The following is a 17,068-nucleotide window of genomic DNA, read 5'->3' on the forward strand; positions in this document are numbered from 1 at the left end:
CGTGTTCATACAAATTGAATAAATAGATGTGTTTTAATTGTAAGTGTAACAGTGAGGAAGAATGGCACGCCCACACAGCATTTGCTCTCGCTCTTGCACTGCCTTTATTTCTCCAGCCTGCATATATTTCCTGGCAAAGAAAAATTAACAGCACACAGTGGTCACCGACAGCACAGCTGTAGCCTTTGAAAGCTCCAGCCTGCATATATTTCCTTTTTTTTTAAAAGACTGGTATAAACACCCATATACACCACAGTGTCATTACAGTCTTTCTCTATACATTCTGCAAACCATATGATCGTATAGTGGTATTATTATATAATTTGACCTTATACAGAGCACCCAAGAGCTATTTTCTCTTTTTTTCTAAATAAATCACAAACTGGAACGAAATAAAAATATGTGAAACCCAAATAAACAAAGCCTACCTGGCAAAGAAAAATTAACAGCACACAGTGGTCACCGACAGCACAGCTGTAGCCTTTGAAAGCTGTGTAACAGAAATGACAAAAATCATGAAATAATATGACATTACGGCCAGGAAAAAGCCGGCTGGTGCATGGCTAGCTAACTAGCATTAACTACATTTAGCCACGACAATACTCGTGAATAAAGTTAAAATATGTGCACAGAAGTGCCTCTAACTTTCACACTACATTATGGTATTGTTTATAGTCATGGTGTAGGTCACGGACAGTTGCAAAAACAATTTTAAAACATAAAACAAAGAACTAACGATCGCAACATCGCTCACATGCACCCACCTCCAGCCTGCATATATTTCCTTTTTGCCGAGTCAACGACAGTGCGCATGAGGAAACCCTATCTGTGCTGTTGCACGAGTAATCCACCAGGTGGCTCCAAAACTATGTACAAGGAAAGCAAATAAATTTTGAAGAAACTCATGATAGTTATTTTTAACTCTGTTACATCAGCTTTAGAGGTGCTAGCAACTGTATTTGTAAACTTTAGCTAGATGAGTTGTCGCTCCCCCTGCTTCCAGTCTGTATGCTAAGCTAAGCTAACCGCATCCTGAATCCAGCTCTGTAGAGACTGATATCTATCGTCTTACCTCGCTTACCTCTGGTATCACTTCATGTACTGTACTATAATGTGAATGTGATGTCTTTGGTTCAAAGAGGAAAAAGTAGATTTTTTTACTTACATTACTGAACTGGTTGCATCAGCACTACATATGGTGGTAACATAATGTGGATATTTGTTGTACAAACCCACTCCTCCCATTAGTCTCTATGATAACACATGCATGTCTTCAGATTGCGAGAACATGGGCGTACAGCATTTAGTGTAAGGTTCTAGAATAAATCCACCAGTTCTTCAGCTGATGGTGCTTGAGTGACTCTTTCCCACCCATCTCCAGTCTGTCCTGTCATTCCTGTCCCTTAACCATTTCCTGTTTGGTTGTTTATTCAAGGTTTGATCATGCCATGATCATCTGTCGTCTCTCCTGATCGTCATCGGTACAGGGGTTTGTCATGGATCATCATACCTCAGTCCAGCAAAGTCATGCCTCCAGCTTTCATTGGCTTTCTTTCGCTTACCAGGGCCTGACAGAAATCCCTTATGAGACCATTCTGACACAGACAGACACCCTGGAGGTGCTGGACCTCAGCTACAACCTGCTGGATGAGTATCCTTTACTTAATAACCACGAGCTCCACAGTCAATAAGAGGGAAAAATTTAACACCTCTTTATTATATCTAATCATAAACAGAAGTGTTGGACGAGTTAAAAAGTTAAAAATGTGATAAAAAGTCATAGTGTCACCAAAGTTAGTACAATTCATCCGCATCAGCAAGCTCTGCAGGATTCATCCTCTGGGGATGATGAATGTCATTCCAATCCTTCCAATTATTATTTCGATATTTCAGTCTGGACCAAACTGGTGGACCAGCATGCTGCACCTAAAGCTACGCTGCTAGCATGGCTAAAGACACACACTCTATGTAGGAATTAGGAGCTGACAGGACAGCAATAGTAATCTATTGATCTTTTTATTTTACTACACAGTGTATCTTTTGTAACAGCGTATTATAAGATAAACATCACTCACACATTTACATAGCATATTCGATGTATACGTCCTCAGACAAACCGGAGCACGTTGACTTTGGTGTGTGCTCCTTCATTCAGTCCTTATTGGAACCCGGCTCTGCTGGGTCAGCTGGAGAAGCTCAGCACTCTGATCCTGGACTGCAACAACTACACATCCCACATCAAGTTCCCGTACATGCCGAGCGTCACCACGGTGTGCATCAACAAGAACAAGATCAACAATCTGCCCGTGTTCGTGGAGGAAATCCGACGAAAGTTCCCCAACATAAAGTGAGCCTGGGATTGTTTGTCGTTTCTACAGAGGAGCCGGAGTTCAGTGCTCATAACCACGTTTTTTTTTTTTTTTTCACTCCGTCCTGTCTTATTCTCTTCAAATATAGGATCCTCAGTATGATGAACAATGAGGCAGCACCTAGTTATTTCAATGGAGGGAGTCTGACCCAGTACAAAGACTACAGGTGAGAATCCAGGTCCTTCTTATGTTGGCACAGAGTCACAGTCACTAACTATAACTGTAGAGAAAAAACAGAACAGAACTCACTCAGTACACTCTGTATATTCTCTGTTTAAGGGAAAAAGAATAATAATAAGTATCTTTGCAGTAATTATGATCATTAACAGTGTTTTTTATCACAGTGTGGCATTGATACTTTTACTTAAGTAAAGGATCTGAGTACTTCCTCCACCACTGGCCTCTGCGTTATGGAAATCCAGGTGATGTCCCTGAACCAGGCATCAAAACAAGCCAACATGTTCAATTCAAATGTCCCAGTTCCATCAAAACCAGGCTGTTGGTGCAGCAGTTATGGCCTTTCAAGGACTGACACTTTTACTTGTACTTTTACTATAGCGCCCCTGTGTGGTTCATCAGTGTGGGTGTTTAGGAACAATCGGTCTGTTAATCTTGTCACAATACAACAACGCTTCAATAAATTCATCATAACATCACCCAGTGCTACAAGTCTGCAACAGCAACATATATGACATGTACATGCACCGCCTCTCAGATTCTGTAAAGTGAATGCACTGTATACTCCATTTATGTCTTGTTCAGGCCACGTCTTCCCCTTGTTTTTGCCTTCTCAGACAGTACGTCATCAGTCAGATTCCAGGCCTGGAGATCCTGGACGACACTGAGGTCCTGGAGAAGGAGAGGGCCCAGGCTAGAAAAACCTACAGGCTGCAGCAGAGCAGCCACAGCAGCAGGAAGAGGAAGGAGGACTCATCAAAGAAGCACACACACATGCAGAAAAAGTCAAATACTGTCATAAGACAATAGAATACACTATTTATTTAAACTCATCCCTTAAAAAAGCCCTTCGATGTCACAGTGTCAACATTATGAAACACACTGTGTGTTCTGCATGTGCTTGTGTCCACATATACAGTATTTAAAGCTACAGGATGTTTACACAGAGGTTAATGTTCAAATCTGTGTTTTATTAGCTGCTTATTAAATTAAAAACAAAAATATTCTACATGTGTTTTGCGTCATTTTCTATATTCAGCCTGACGCGCTTGATAGCTTTGGAAAGTGATGATGTCCCCAGTTTAACATTATGTTCTGCTCTGGTTTGAACGTCATCACAGTTAATGCTGCAACAGGCCAGATTTTCTATCTATCAAATGACTCTGATGGCATAAAGTTTTTTTTTTGTAGACAAATAAGACAACGCTTGATTAAACTAGGGCTATGAGTAGTTATCAGTCCGTTCATCTCAGTGTCCCTGGGTGGGATGCAAAACGAGGCTGCAGCGACGTGTATTGAAGGGTCATCTCTGGTTTTACCACAAGGGGGAGCCAGAGTCAAACATAAAGCACCACTGGATTTCCCAGAGAGGTGGATTCAACAAAAGTGACTGAGTTTACTGGTGTCAGTGCATCAGATTTCTGTTGAATGTATGTGCACAAACTTTAAAGCTGCAGCGATTAGTCGACTAGTAAGCTTGACAGAAAATTAAGTGGCAACTACAGTATTATATTCTTACATTTGGTTAATCAAGACAGAATGCTGTTGCTTTTATTGCTTTTACTTTACATTAGATTCAAATGTTTTGATGATTTTCTCGAAATAATGACCTGTATGACGAGCAGAAATTAAAATAAATCATTCCCACATTATCAGCCATTTTTACCCCAGTGAGTAATTTAAGAAAGACGCTACATGCTTTATACATGCTGCATGATTTTTAGCCCACAAAGTAGAAAATGCATTGAAGTTTCTAAGTCATACTCTCAAATTAACTCCTTATCTTTAGCCCTGTGTAATCCTCTTCAGGGAGATGTGATGGAAAATATATCCTGTTACGGCTGTATCAGGGCCCCCTCTTGTACTGGTGGTCCTCCTGCCTGTCAAGTACAGACGTTGTTGGAGGGGTGGGCTCAGGAGCCACGAGGACTGTCAACAGGATTGTTCCGCTGCTGCAGAGCTGCATGGACGCCACAGTGGGTGGTGGGATAAAGTGCAGGTCACAAGATCCTGCACAGGGAAGACAGAAACAACCCCAAATCTGCACCCAGCTAATGTCACTGCTTTCAAACTGTGACGTGTTTCAAGGCATCAGTAGTGAGTCACAGAGAGGTTTGTGGGTGATTCTGGGTGCTGTAAAGACTCAGTGAACGCATCTGTGATGTGTTTTTCCAGGCACAGTGGAATCGTGTTTGCTCTCTTCATGTTTGCCATTCTTTGGCTCTCCTTTGTCTCGGAGTGTGAGGTTTTGTTCGTGCTGCGCTGAGCTGGCTTGAAGGAGAACAAAATGTTCCCCCGAACACCCCCCTCACCTCAACCCTCACCACCAAAAAGAAAGCCTTTAAAACTGCTTGAGTGCACATGTCAGTTAACCGTTCACTTTCACTTCCCATGGAGGTCTAAATGCGCTTTTAAAAGCAGTTTCCACGCTACCAGAAGTAAAATTCTGGGCGTGATGAAGAAATTCTATACATGTGCTTAATCTTAGTGGACAACTTTAACTGTGTTGACTCTGCATATGCAGAATGTGTTCCTAAAATCATACATTACAGGATGCAAAGGATGAGAGAGGAGACAAACTGTGAACATACTGAATCTGTATTTCATGTAATATTAGCGCAACATACTGGTTACTCTTCTCTGTTTTGTTTATTCACAGGCTGGTGCTCAAACAGAGAAACCAGTGCGTTCACTTCATTTTCCTGCAGAAAGCAGCATGGATCTCTCTGGTGAGGCTGCTGGGCTGCATGTGCGAACACCGTCCTAATGAGAGATTTCTTCAAGCTTCTGCAGGCCTCTCCAGGCTGCTGGCTAAACTGGTTACTTTGCTGTGGAGTGGCATTCATTTGTCGCCTGGCACCCTGGGACATCAGTGGGCACCGTGAAAAATGTCTGTGAAGAGGCTGAACTTTCGAAAGTTTAAAAGACTTCATAACCACAAATCTTGTATGTTAATGCAGCAGCATGTCCTAGTTTGGCTAAAAGCCCACTCACTGGCGTTTATCACTTTCAAATTAAAATCTGTAGTTTGGACTTTTCACTTCCTGTGTTAAGATAAACTTAATAATTACAATAGTTGATCTGATGCTAAAGACAAGCCATGACGTTCTACAGACGTGGTTCTGGGATTGCAGCCGGGGTTCTGTGTTCACTTAGCAGATGAACGGCAGCGATAACAGACTGACTGGTTTACATAACGAGTAATTTCAGGAACTGTAACTGTAAAACAGACCAAGCGAGACACAAAAGGGCTGTTTTACTTGTGAAATGTTTGCTGTATCCACTCTTTTCCCTCCTGTTGACACACGCCAGCTTCTTTCCACATCCTTTGTTCTGATAGAAAAACTCTTTCTGTGCTTTTTCGACAGCACTTTCAGTTCTCCTCTCTCCATCTTGTTACCTTATCTCAGTTCCTTCCTCTGCCCGTGCTCGACTCCCTGCTTCGGTACTGGATGTTTTCCCTTTGCTCCCCTTCCTCTGCCTTCAAATGCCGATCTGAATTGCTCCACAGCTTCCAGTGAAAGGCAGTCTTCTGCTGCGGAGGCAAGTGTTTCCCAGCAGATGGTGTGCATGAGCACTGGTGTGCCACACCGGCCAGTTACATAAACGAGGCTCAGCCAGCAGACCTGCCGTTCTGCTTCACAGCAGGTGGAGGCACGCCTGTACTATTCCCTGCAATGTGTGCAGCTGCAGAAAAACATCCTCTGTATCTTGTGCCTTTTAAACCGATGATTGTGTAAAATACTGGTTTATTACTTTACTGTGCAGCCAGTGCGTCGCACAATACTAGATGTCACAGAATCAAGAGGCATGGCTGCAGATTTTGTGTAGATTCCATATAACTGGTTATAGTGTGTTTAGTTCAACATAATAACTCAAGCCCCAAAAGTAGAGCTCAGACTCAGAGACGATGTAAAAGTTCAACCAAGAGCCATTTACTTTAAGATTAGTTGGTGGTGCAGAGCCGGACCGGTGGGATTGTGTATTGTGAATCAGAGGCAGACAGCGGAGCAGGGAGGGAAAACACTGGAGACTGACCAGGATCAGGTTGGAGCAGCTAAACCAGGAAGCCAGGAGACAATGGACCTGAGGCACAGGTAAAATAGGATTAGGCAGGTTCAAAGACAGCTAGAGGACATTGTAGAGAACAAGGAGACTCAGCCAAATGTAGTATCAGAATGACACACTGAGCAATGTGGTGAAGAGTGGAGTGAAGGACGGGTAGGAAGGGTTTGTATACTGCAGGCTACAGGTGTAGCTGATGAGCGGTTTGGCAGCAGGTGCACAGGTGAGCAGGCGGGAGGAGGAAAGCAGGTCGCCACACCCTGATTGAAACAGACGCACAAACAGAGACAAACAGCACACACTGAGCAAGGGAAAACAACAGGCCTGTATGTACAACACATGGTTATTTACAATTCCTCCTCTTCATCTGTCATAACGCGGTGAGGTCTGTCTTGTCATGGGGTTTTTTGTCTTGTCATTTCCTGATTTATTTTGAAGGCCTAACTCTCCTCTCGTTTCAGAGCACTTGCCCTTCCTCATGTGTCCCTTGTGTCTGCCCTGATTGCCTGTTGTCTCCACCTGTTCCTGATTAACCTCCACATGTTAAATAGTCTGCGCCTCCCTTGTCTTGTGCCAGTGTGTCTTTGTGGTTTATTTTCTCTGTTTATATTATAGCCGAATTGTTTTCCTCTTGATAGAGTGATTTTCTGTTGTATTGGTTTTGTTATTTAGATTCCAGTTCCTCCATTATTTAGGAGTGTATTTTGAGTTTATTGTTTTCATTACCTAGTCTCGTTTAGTCATTTCCATTTTCATAGCCTTTTGAGTTTCCTCCTTCAGGAGCGCCTTTTGTTTCTAAGTTTTCATAGCCATAGAGTTTCTAAGTTATTCCTCTGAGTGAGTGTTTTCTGTTCTTTGTTATTTTTCTTATTATAGATATTGTTATTGATATAGCTATTTGCCTAGATTAATTTCATAGCCGGTTTGTTTAACACTCCGCAAAGTGGTTCTTGTTCACAACTGTGTGAACTGATCTCTGCGTCTGAGTCCGCTTCTGAGTCCCGGCCTGACATCATCATTTTTTATTATTCATTACTAGTCTATTTTAAAAACTATATAACAAGTTTGCTTAGGTTAAAAATGTTTAGTTTATGTTAGAGCCTGTATATTATCAAATTTATTGAAAAGACGTATTTGTATCATCAAACTTCATCAAGGCTCATATGTGTCTGCAAACCTTGCCTGTCTGGAGTAGTTTACACTCTAACAGAGAGGGCTATATCAAAGTGAAGGGTGCTTCCACACAGATTGCAAACATATATAACTGTCTGTCTCCCTGTTGACCATATGGTGGCTGGGATGCATTTTTGTTTGCCGACTTAAGACACCACTGAAGAAGAGACTCTCTTCCTGTTATGTAGATGTGTGAGTGTGGGTGGAGATCTTAATGAAAACAGCCTGCAGAGGCTTGTGAGAACGCACATGAACAGCGTTTTGAAAATGACACAGTGAATGTGGACAATGCCTCAGCCTGCAGAGAGGGGAAACGAACGGAACAGGCCCTGAATGCAACATGGAGACAAAGAGGAGGCAGTAAAGGGCACATCTGTCCCACAGGAGTATAGCTATCATGTCACGCTGTCATGTGAGCAGTATCACACTCACACACAACCAGTGGTTTCAGCTAAGTGTGATCGTCACCGACTCCAGCCTAAGGCCACATCGGAGAGCTCACAAGAGGAGCATCAGTGTTAGTTTACCGCAGCGCCGGCCACATGCTGCCAGAGCCCGAGCCCGACCTGGTCATCAGCAAGTGCTGTGTTTGTGCTGAACCAGAGGTTTATGATCCCCACTGAGTGTGTGTGTGTGTGTGTGTGTGTGTGTGTGTGTGTGTGTGTTGTTCATTAACAGGTGTCAAGCCAGGTAATAAATACAAGAAAAAGACTTTGGACAGAGCCAGGCTAGCTGTTTCCCCCTGCTTCCTTTCTTTATGCTAAGCTAGGCTAACTAGACTTCACTGGATTCATATTCAATCAAAATGCTACACAACCAACCAAATGCAGTTGTTTATGTTGCACAACATGTCAAATACTCTCTTTTTTTGGACCACAGGGATCATGTCAGCTACAGTTCATGCCGTGTGACTGTCACGACATGGAGATCCCCGCTGCTGGGAGGTCTGTGAGAAGCTGTGATTACAGCTGTAAACAGCATCATGTAGCTATGAATAACACAATCGTGTCATTTTGTATTGAAAACTATGTGGAAAAAGCTAGGCAGCGATGACTCGAAGGTCAGCGGCGTGTCAGTGCTGTTTAACGTCCATCTGTTCTCCACACACTGACTCAGGACTCAAAGGTGTTCAGCGTTTAAAGAATGTGGGCAGAGCCTGCGTGAACCAACACATTTATTCAAATGGAGGCAAATTCCAAGAGAGGGATAAGAAAAGATGCAGAAAATGCTTCTAAAACAACTTTTTTATTGACATTAAAAACATTTTATGGAACTTCTAGTTTTGTTTCAGTTCATGCGTAATAAGAAATGTATGCACGGATGATGATGATTGGCAGATTGCAGCAGTGAAGAACGGTCTAACATGATATAAACTGAATCACTCATCTGCTGGAACAGTTCCTGTTAGCTTGGGCATGTTATAACTGTGCTGCATGCTATTGCGACACACCAGCGCTCACTCCATGAATGCTCTCACTTATAAAAAAGATTTGATTGATCTCCATTCAACATTCTTGTTACCTCTGCCACACTTTGCTCGTCTAATTACTTGCGGCTTTCTTTTTTTCCATGTCCCGCAGGCATTTCAGCGGCTTTATCTTCCACCTCACGTACAAGTCTTTAGCAGAGGTGTAGCACCCGGCAGTGGTCGTTAACTCCACCACAGCGGACCTTCAGGGAGAGGAGGCTGCCAGCCCTGCAGACACAAACAAGCCAAAATGAAAAGAGATAATGTGCTGCTGTCATAATAATGAACATGAAATAATGAAAAGAGGGTCTTCATTTTAAAAGCTGGGGAGCATAAATGTGGAAATGCAGCATTTTCACATCTGCAAAACATGACCAGTCAAGTAACTTGCTGCATATTTGTGGCTATGACAGGTCTTGTTTACACATGCAGACGAACTCGTGGCATCTGCACCCAAAAACAGGCTTTTCACAGTCGCGTTCGTAGGTCTGCAGACGTCCAGGAGTCTTATTCAGGACCCAGAGGTGCTCAAAGAGGCTCCTAGAGAGCTTCTCATACAGGAAAGAGTATAATGTGTCCTTGAGGGAGTGTTTTAGGAAGTCACTTGCAAATAAAAAAAAAAGTGTGCATCATAAATTACTTTCATAGAAATGAACCCTGTTGGACCAGAGATAAGTGTGTCCACTGCCGAATGAGAGTTTTTGTGAGGGTCTGCACTGTAAATCTACCGAGCCCTGCATGTGTAACACATCATAATAACCAGCCGTGGGTGTGGCTCCACATCCATGAGCTCCCCACTGCCTGTCAGTCACTGATTAGAAAGGCATGATGTCTGCTCTGCATTGGCGTGCGGCCTGTTCCTTATCCCTCGAGGGAATTTTGGAAAAGTGGTTGCTCCAGCCCCACCCCCTGTCACTCCACCCTGCCAAAACCGCTGGTTCAAAGGCTTCCTGACATCTGGCCGCAGCGGTCACTGCTGGAGGGTGAACGGGACGATGGATGGCCGGGCTTGACTGATTTACAGGAAATGATGGAGGGAGCAACACTTTGTTTCCTCTGTATGTAATGTTGCAAACAAGCAGCCATACTGAGCCCTTAGAATAAGGCATCTTGTTTCTGGACCCATCATACTGTATGTAACACTGTGTAGACACAGTATAGTGTGTGTGTGTGAGAGAGAGAGACTATGTGTGTGTTAGAAAGACAGCTTATATTAGATGGCAGTAACTGTCAGATCCAAAGCAGGAAGTCATAAATCATAAATCCTGCATGACACTACAATAAAAGAGACTGAACTATAACTGACACTCTTTACTGCGTCTACAACACACACAGACAACACTGCAGAGATGAGAGGAAGCAGGACACCAAAGCGATGAACACATGGGGCCTCATCGTGAACTGTAACACATACAGACCTGTGCTGGATGCACATGTATGCTCTGTAACACAGCCACAGTTCACTGCAGCTGCAGCACTATCAGTGCAGCTCTTTACAGTGGACATAAAGGAAGTGGGGGGTTTGTAAAAGGTGGAGATATTCAGAGCCACACAGGGGAGGGGGGCCGCAGGGTGCTGATCTCACTGGGCTTCATTCAACAGAGACGGAGTCTGCATTCTAAGCAGATAAGGGAAATGTCGGTCGCACGGCACGGCACGGCGCGGCGCGGCGCGGCGCTTCGTTTCTTTAATATGCGAGCCATGCACAAAAGCGTAAAAAAATAAGGAAGAATGCAGACTTGTAAAAGCGCTGAGTAGTTCGGCAAGGTCCTTACAACTGCTCCAACGCACCGGACCGGAAATGAGTTGAACCTGCCTTCAAAATAAAATAGTCAGGCTTTCTTTCTTTCTTCCCAAAGTCCACATTTGTTGCACAGTTTTCTCCTCCGTGCTGCCTGTAACAATTCAACTTCCCAACGTGGGATTAATAACATTTTATCTTACATATATTTATCTTATCTCCAACACTATGCTGTGTGTTGTAGTTATATCCACTACAGTGCCATGTTCTGCTGGTTCTTGTCCATGGCAGCGTCACTTTTTGCCCATGTAGATGATGAATTGTGTATTGGTCTGGCACTGGGTCACATTCTTTATACTCCATTGTTTCCATCACTCATAAATGTTATTTGCCGGAAAAAAACAAGTCCCACTCAAATCTGACTCCACATCTTTATCTTGTCTTTTTCTTGTAATGGTGGAGCTCTAATCACGACCACTAAATTCAATATGCAATTCTTTAACTCATCTTGCAGTGTATATTTTTATTCAGCCTTTTTAATAATACGTGTCCAATATTTGTTTTCCCTTTTTCATTATAGCACATATAGTAACCATACACACCGTACATTCTGCTTTAACAGTACTGTAGGGAATTACATGTTCATGTCAGTGAAATAAATTAGAATTTGACTCAAAGGTCTAAACAGAGACATCAAATGCATACATTTAGACAGGCCTAACAGGTAACATTAAATTGTCGAAATCACCTCTAAAACTATAGCTGATTCTGAAACGGTGTTACATCACAACCTTGGCGTTTTACTTTGAAAGTCACAACCGGAACCCCACTGCTATAGCATGTTTAACTTGACGCAAGTACCTGTCAAACAGCCTCCCGTCCCGTTCTCCTCAGTGTCTCGCCGAAATGCCGGCTGGCCCCAGCTTCGCTCGGCTGAGACTAACGCCGGTGTGCTAGCTCTCACCCGCGAAATATAAGTTTTTATTATAAAATGACGTTTTTTTAAGCGTGACCTTGCGTTAAAGGATTAAAAACTGGCACGCGCGACGTGCTTCTCTTAGGGCTTGTGGGGATTTGCTCTTCTCTGCGGCGCCCTGCATTGCAACGGAATGAGAGCTGGATGGACTGAAAGTCGGACGCGGATACAGGCTGATGGGCCGGGAACAACGGGAGGAATAGAAGCCTGCAGTAGCCTGATTTAGTGTTCAACGCAGGCATGACCTACATAGCACAGAGCTCAGTGGACGCTCTTTGAGACATCCCTGCTCTATGGATACATTAGACAGCAGCCGACGTCCTGCTCAACCTTGTAACACAGTAATAAGTGACCTTCATTTTTATTTGCTGCTGCAGGACTATGCAGAATAAGAGGCAGGGATGTGCATATGACTGAACAAAGAGAATCACCCGTGCTGCCCGTGTCCTATGCAAAACAAGGGAAGCAGCATGAAAAGCAGTGTGTGCTGGATGCTTTGCTGACCTTTTGCCCTGGGGTCAAAAGGAAAAATTCGCCAAGCAAGTGTCCTGAGGCTTCTGGATTCTTTCTCTCAGCACACCGCCAGACTATAGACCAGGTCTGCCCTTTGGATTAGCGTCCAGCTCACGAGGCCCGCAGCGGAGCCGGGATCAAAGGTCCAGAGAAGAGCAGGGCTGAAAGGTCTTTTTAAGCAGGAGCCGCCTGCAGATGCCTTATCTACTCACAAGCATGAGATCGCGTGGCTGTGGTCACCAGGTGTGCTGTGATCAGCAATAAACCCCAACGCCAAGCAATAAAAAGTGAAGCGCTTTGCAGGAGGAGTCGGATCCAAAAAGATTTTTTGGCCGTCAGCAACATAAGCTGTCGTCGTCATGCTTCTGAACTGCGGCCAGCCGTTACCTCTTCTGAGGCACACAGACGTGCCACCTCGGGTCATAGAAAACTTTATCCTGACTGGCTACCGCTTCCCAAACTACAGCCTGAGAGATTGCTTACTGTCAGCATTCAGGCCCACCAACGAGACAGGCAATTTCTGGACGCACTTCCTGCCAGTTTTCATTTTTTCGTACTATTTTGTGGAGGTGTTTGGTTGGGAAGGTGCGCCACATGGCGACTCCCCATTCTTCTATCCGCTGTGGAACTACTACATCGGGGTGTTCTGTCTGCTGATGGCTAGCAGCATGGCCCACCTGCTCAACTCGATGTCTCTGGTGGTAAGAGAAGTCTGCTTCTTTGTGGATTATGGCACTATCAGCGCCTACACGGTTGGCTCATCGTTGGCGTACTACTACTACATCCATCCTCGGGCAGGGATAGTGGAGACAGGAGGCCACAACGGCTCCCATATGGACTTGAAAGACGAACCCACGGGGGCTCTTACATCATCCTATGCAGTCCCAGAGTTCAGTGTCTTCTTTGAGACCTTCTACATCCCATGCGCATGTGTTGTGGCGATCATTTGCGTCCTATCTTGCTGCAATACCCGCCAGAGGTGGAGGAAGCATCGATACGTCATCCGAACCCTCGTGTTCCTCCTCCCGTTCCTCGTCTCTTCCACGCCGGTCTTCTACCGCCTCCTCACCAGATCGCCTTATCCCACCGCCTCCTCCTCCTTCACTGCTTCCACCTCCACCGCCAGCTTCTTCTACCGCCACTGCCTCTGGCTGCTGGTGTCCGCCGTCTTCAACATAAGCAAGTTCCCTGAGCGGCTCGCCCCGGGTTGCTTCGACATCTGGGGGCACAGCCACCAGTGGTTCCACTGTTGCACCTTTTTGTCCATCCTCGACGAACTCCACATGATAAAGGCTGAGGTGAGGGCTCTCCTGCTCAGCCCGACTCTGCTGCTACCCCCTGCCACCCTCTCCCGTCTACCCGGACCCACCATCGCTTCCACCTACGGGGTGATGTTCCTCCTCCAGACCACCATCATCTCCATCATCGTGTGGTTCTCCTGGTGTGCCAACCGCATCTACGGACCCCAGAGGGACCAGCTGGCAAAGGAGCACCCGAAGAGACACCTGAAATGCCACTGATCGCAGAGACATCTTTTTTTTTTTAACCTCCCCGACTGTGAAAGAAGATTTGCACATGCATACAGAGCCATGCCACAAAAGACAAGCGCACAAGTGAAACTTCCCCTCCAATTTCAAGTCCGTCATATGTTCCAACCCCTTTGGGAGTGTTTTACGAGCTTTCGTAGGGGGAAAATTGGGGACAACGAGGGATGAAAGGATTATATTCTGAGCTCACCACAGGGTGGCTGTCTGGTTGAGTGGATATTGAAAGACCTTGCCAGCTCTCTCCCCTGATCTGCTCCAGCATGTTCCAACAGGATGTCTGGCGATAATAACTACCTCTAGGGACTGCACACTTGAGGACAGGAAAGGTGTTGGTACCCAGGAGAACACATGTTCCATTAAAACATTTGGGTAATGTGGCTTAACTGTCAGCGTGACCACATGTTGTCGAGTAGTTCCTCTGTTGCTCTTCCCTTTCCTCTCTCTTTGTATCTTTCGAAATTTATCCGATGTGCTTGTCGTTGAACCTATTGTTTCACATTAGATGAATCCTTTTTCCGTTAACCCGCTTCTCCTCCATGAGCGCCCCCTCGTCGTCTCATTTCCTTCCTCTTTTTAAGTGACCCTTGCGGCAGGAAGCGTCGTGGCCTTGACGACACAACAGAAATAACTGAGAGCTCGTGCAGCAAAGCACTTTCAGGGGGCTGGTCGAACTCGCCCTGTCATTAAGACGCCACGCTTGCTTTTTTAACCTCAAGGGAAGCAAAACGTCTCTGAAGCATATGATGATGTCCTGCTGACATGTTGGGTTGTTCAGATGTGAAACGTCTTCAGTCGGCACATCTGCTGTATGATTTTCATGACTAGTTCCACGTAGATTATGTTCACGCTGCTTAATGCGCTCTAGTTCTGATTACACGTGATGTAAATGTTTTTTAATCAGTATGAAAGGTGTGCTGGGTTTGTCTGGGACACACAGCTCATGTTAATGATATTCTATTATTCAAGCTGTATTGTGAACAGAGGTGAAATGAGGACGTGAAACTGGAGGCTGCTTTTCGCGGAAGCTTTTCACGTCATGTGATGCACAACCTTTCAAAACAAAAGCCATAGTCTGGACAAGTGATAGGTGAAAAAACACATCATCAGGAGCTTGCCGGACAGATTTGCACAGAAAGATCAGATAAGTTCACTTGGCAGTTTGGACCTTTCGTGTGTTATCATGAGATTCGAGTCGCAGAGCTCAGCCTGTTTTTCTGAGAATCAGAGTCCATTTAACAACATTGAGCTGTTCCGAAGGTAATTCCATAACCTTTGATAACTCTAGTTTTAAAAAAAGATCTAATTGTTCAGGACTTTCTTCAGAACAGCATTAAATGTTGTTTAAGGACCTTCGGCATTTTATCCATTAGTGGATATTCATCATTTCAGAAGAACAGATGCTGTGACAGGGCTGTGACTGGAGTGTCATGATAATACATGAGAGGCACAAACTGATGGTTCTCCATGTAGATCCAGAGCTAACATCACTGGAGAAACTGCCATCCCTTTATTCAGCTTTGAACTGCATGAAGCTTAGTCTTGTCAGCAATTATTTCGGTGTTTCTATAGGATCATATCCTGCCCGCCCCATTGTTAGCTGTCATGTGGAGGCAACCGTGCAGACGTCTTCTTTCCTGTTTTTTTCTGGCCACATTTTATTGCGTGAAGCTTCGGACCTTGGCCAGGTTGTGCTTTTGGTTGTCTTGAATCCAATTTTACAAAATGATCTGTCTCTGGCTGTGCCAGCTGTCTGCGTCCATATTTGTCATGTGTTTGCAGTCAATCCGTGATGTCCAGACAGAAGAGAGGATGAGGGACAGAATGTAGCCAATGGTCAGTAACGGACAAAATAATGTAAAATATAGCAGGACTTTCTAATATCCCAACTGAATAGAAAAAGCTAAATTGTCTAACACTTCTGTAAATGATTATGTAAGTGCATCATGTGGTCCACACAAAACTGAGCATTTTCAGTTCTGCTGGGTTACATTTAGCTGCAGGTCCAGTTCTATTCACTAAACTGCATTTCCTGTCTTCAACAAGCAAGTCAGAGTGGGGGGTCCAACCGTGTCTCAGAGGGATCTGGGTCCAAGATCCCACATGTTGAAGTGTTCACAAACAATCAGTGCTGCAGTGAACCTGAGCCTGACCTCCCTGCTGAGGGAAGAGGGAATAAGAGTTTGATGGAGGATTCTAGAAAACGTTTCCTGTGTTTGCAGTTGATTTGCACAATGAAAACGGACCATCGCTGAAGATTGGAGAATGTGTGTTTTCTCTGTGTCATGTTATTCTGTCACGTCCTTGATGAGTTCGTCCTGTTACATCTTAAACTGTAAGCTCTTACTCGTACGTCACATTTACGCGTTGGTAACTCATGTTGGTCGCTGTCTAGTTTCACGATTACCTCTGTATTAGTTCTGCTCATATCTACACATTTACTCGCGTTTCGATGCATTCGCTTGCACAAGACAAATTTACAGGACCATTTTGAGAAGTTGTGATAATCATGCTGTTATGTTGCACTTTAACGCTTCTTTCAAGCACCTCAAAATGCTCCTTTAAGGGTCAAGCCCGCAGTACTGTATTATTTCGGCACATTTCAGGGTCAGGTAGTGCTTTCCAATCAACAGTCAGAGAGATTCTCCAGATCACAACGTGGAAGCGATGTTTCTACCTCAACGGAGCATTTCTGTCTCTCTTGTCACTGAGAAGAACCATCGTTGAGACTCGTCCCCTCACCCGTCCGGACGATGGGTGCCACACTTGAATCTATTGATGTTAAAGCAGTGTTCAGTATGTGAATGTTAGACTTACAGACTACTGTAATCTTACCTAGTGATGCACTCAGGGGTGACTGAAGAACGACACTAATACATTATTTACACATGCATTAAATTATGAATTAGTAGAGGTGGAGGACGTGTATTGAATCTGCCTGTTAATGCTGAAAAAGTGAAAACCCTCCTCCATTATGTTAACTGGTGTATCAAATAGCAGTTTTATGGATTATTTGAGTTGTATTGAATAAATTATGCAGAG

The 17,068-nt window shown here is 44.4% G+C and overlaps 2 protein-coding genes across 2 annotated transcripts; both read left to right on the forward strand.

The window, feature by feature from the left end:
* The first annotated feature begins 1,496 nt into the window (after positions 1-1,496).
* On the forward strand, positions 1,497-3,489 carry LOC121626637 (leucine-rich repeat-containing protein 72). Its single transcript, XM_041965251.1, has 4 exons — positions 1,497-1,651; positions 2,156-2,347; positions 2,458-2,535; positions 3,164-3,489. The coding sequence occupies exons 1-4, from the start codon at positions 1,497-1,499 to the stop codon at positions 3,354-3,356; spliced, it is 618 nt and encodes a 205-aa protein (XP_041821185.1). The 3' UTR covers positions 3,357-3,489.
* Positions 3,490-11,876: 8,387 nt separating this feature from the next.
* On the forward strand, positions 11,877-17,068 carry paqr9 (progestin and adipoQ receptor family member 9). The gene has a single exon (XM_041965620.1). It carries the CDS (start codon positions 12,842-12,844, stop codon positions 14,000-14,002), a length of 1,161 nt encoding a protein of 386 aa, XP_041821554.1. The 5' UTR covers positions 11,877-12,841; the 3' UTR covers positions 14,003-17,068.

Source organism: Chelmon rostratus, chromosome 23, assembly GCF_017976325.1.
Source record: "Chelmon rostratus isolate fCheRos1 chromosome 23, fCheRos1.pri, whole genome shotgun sequence".
NCBI lineage: Eukaryota > Metazoa > Chordata > Actinopteri > Chaetodontiformes > Chaetodontidae > Chelmon > Chelmon rostratus.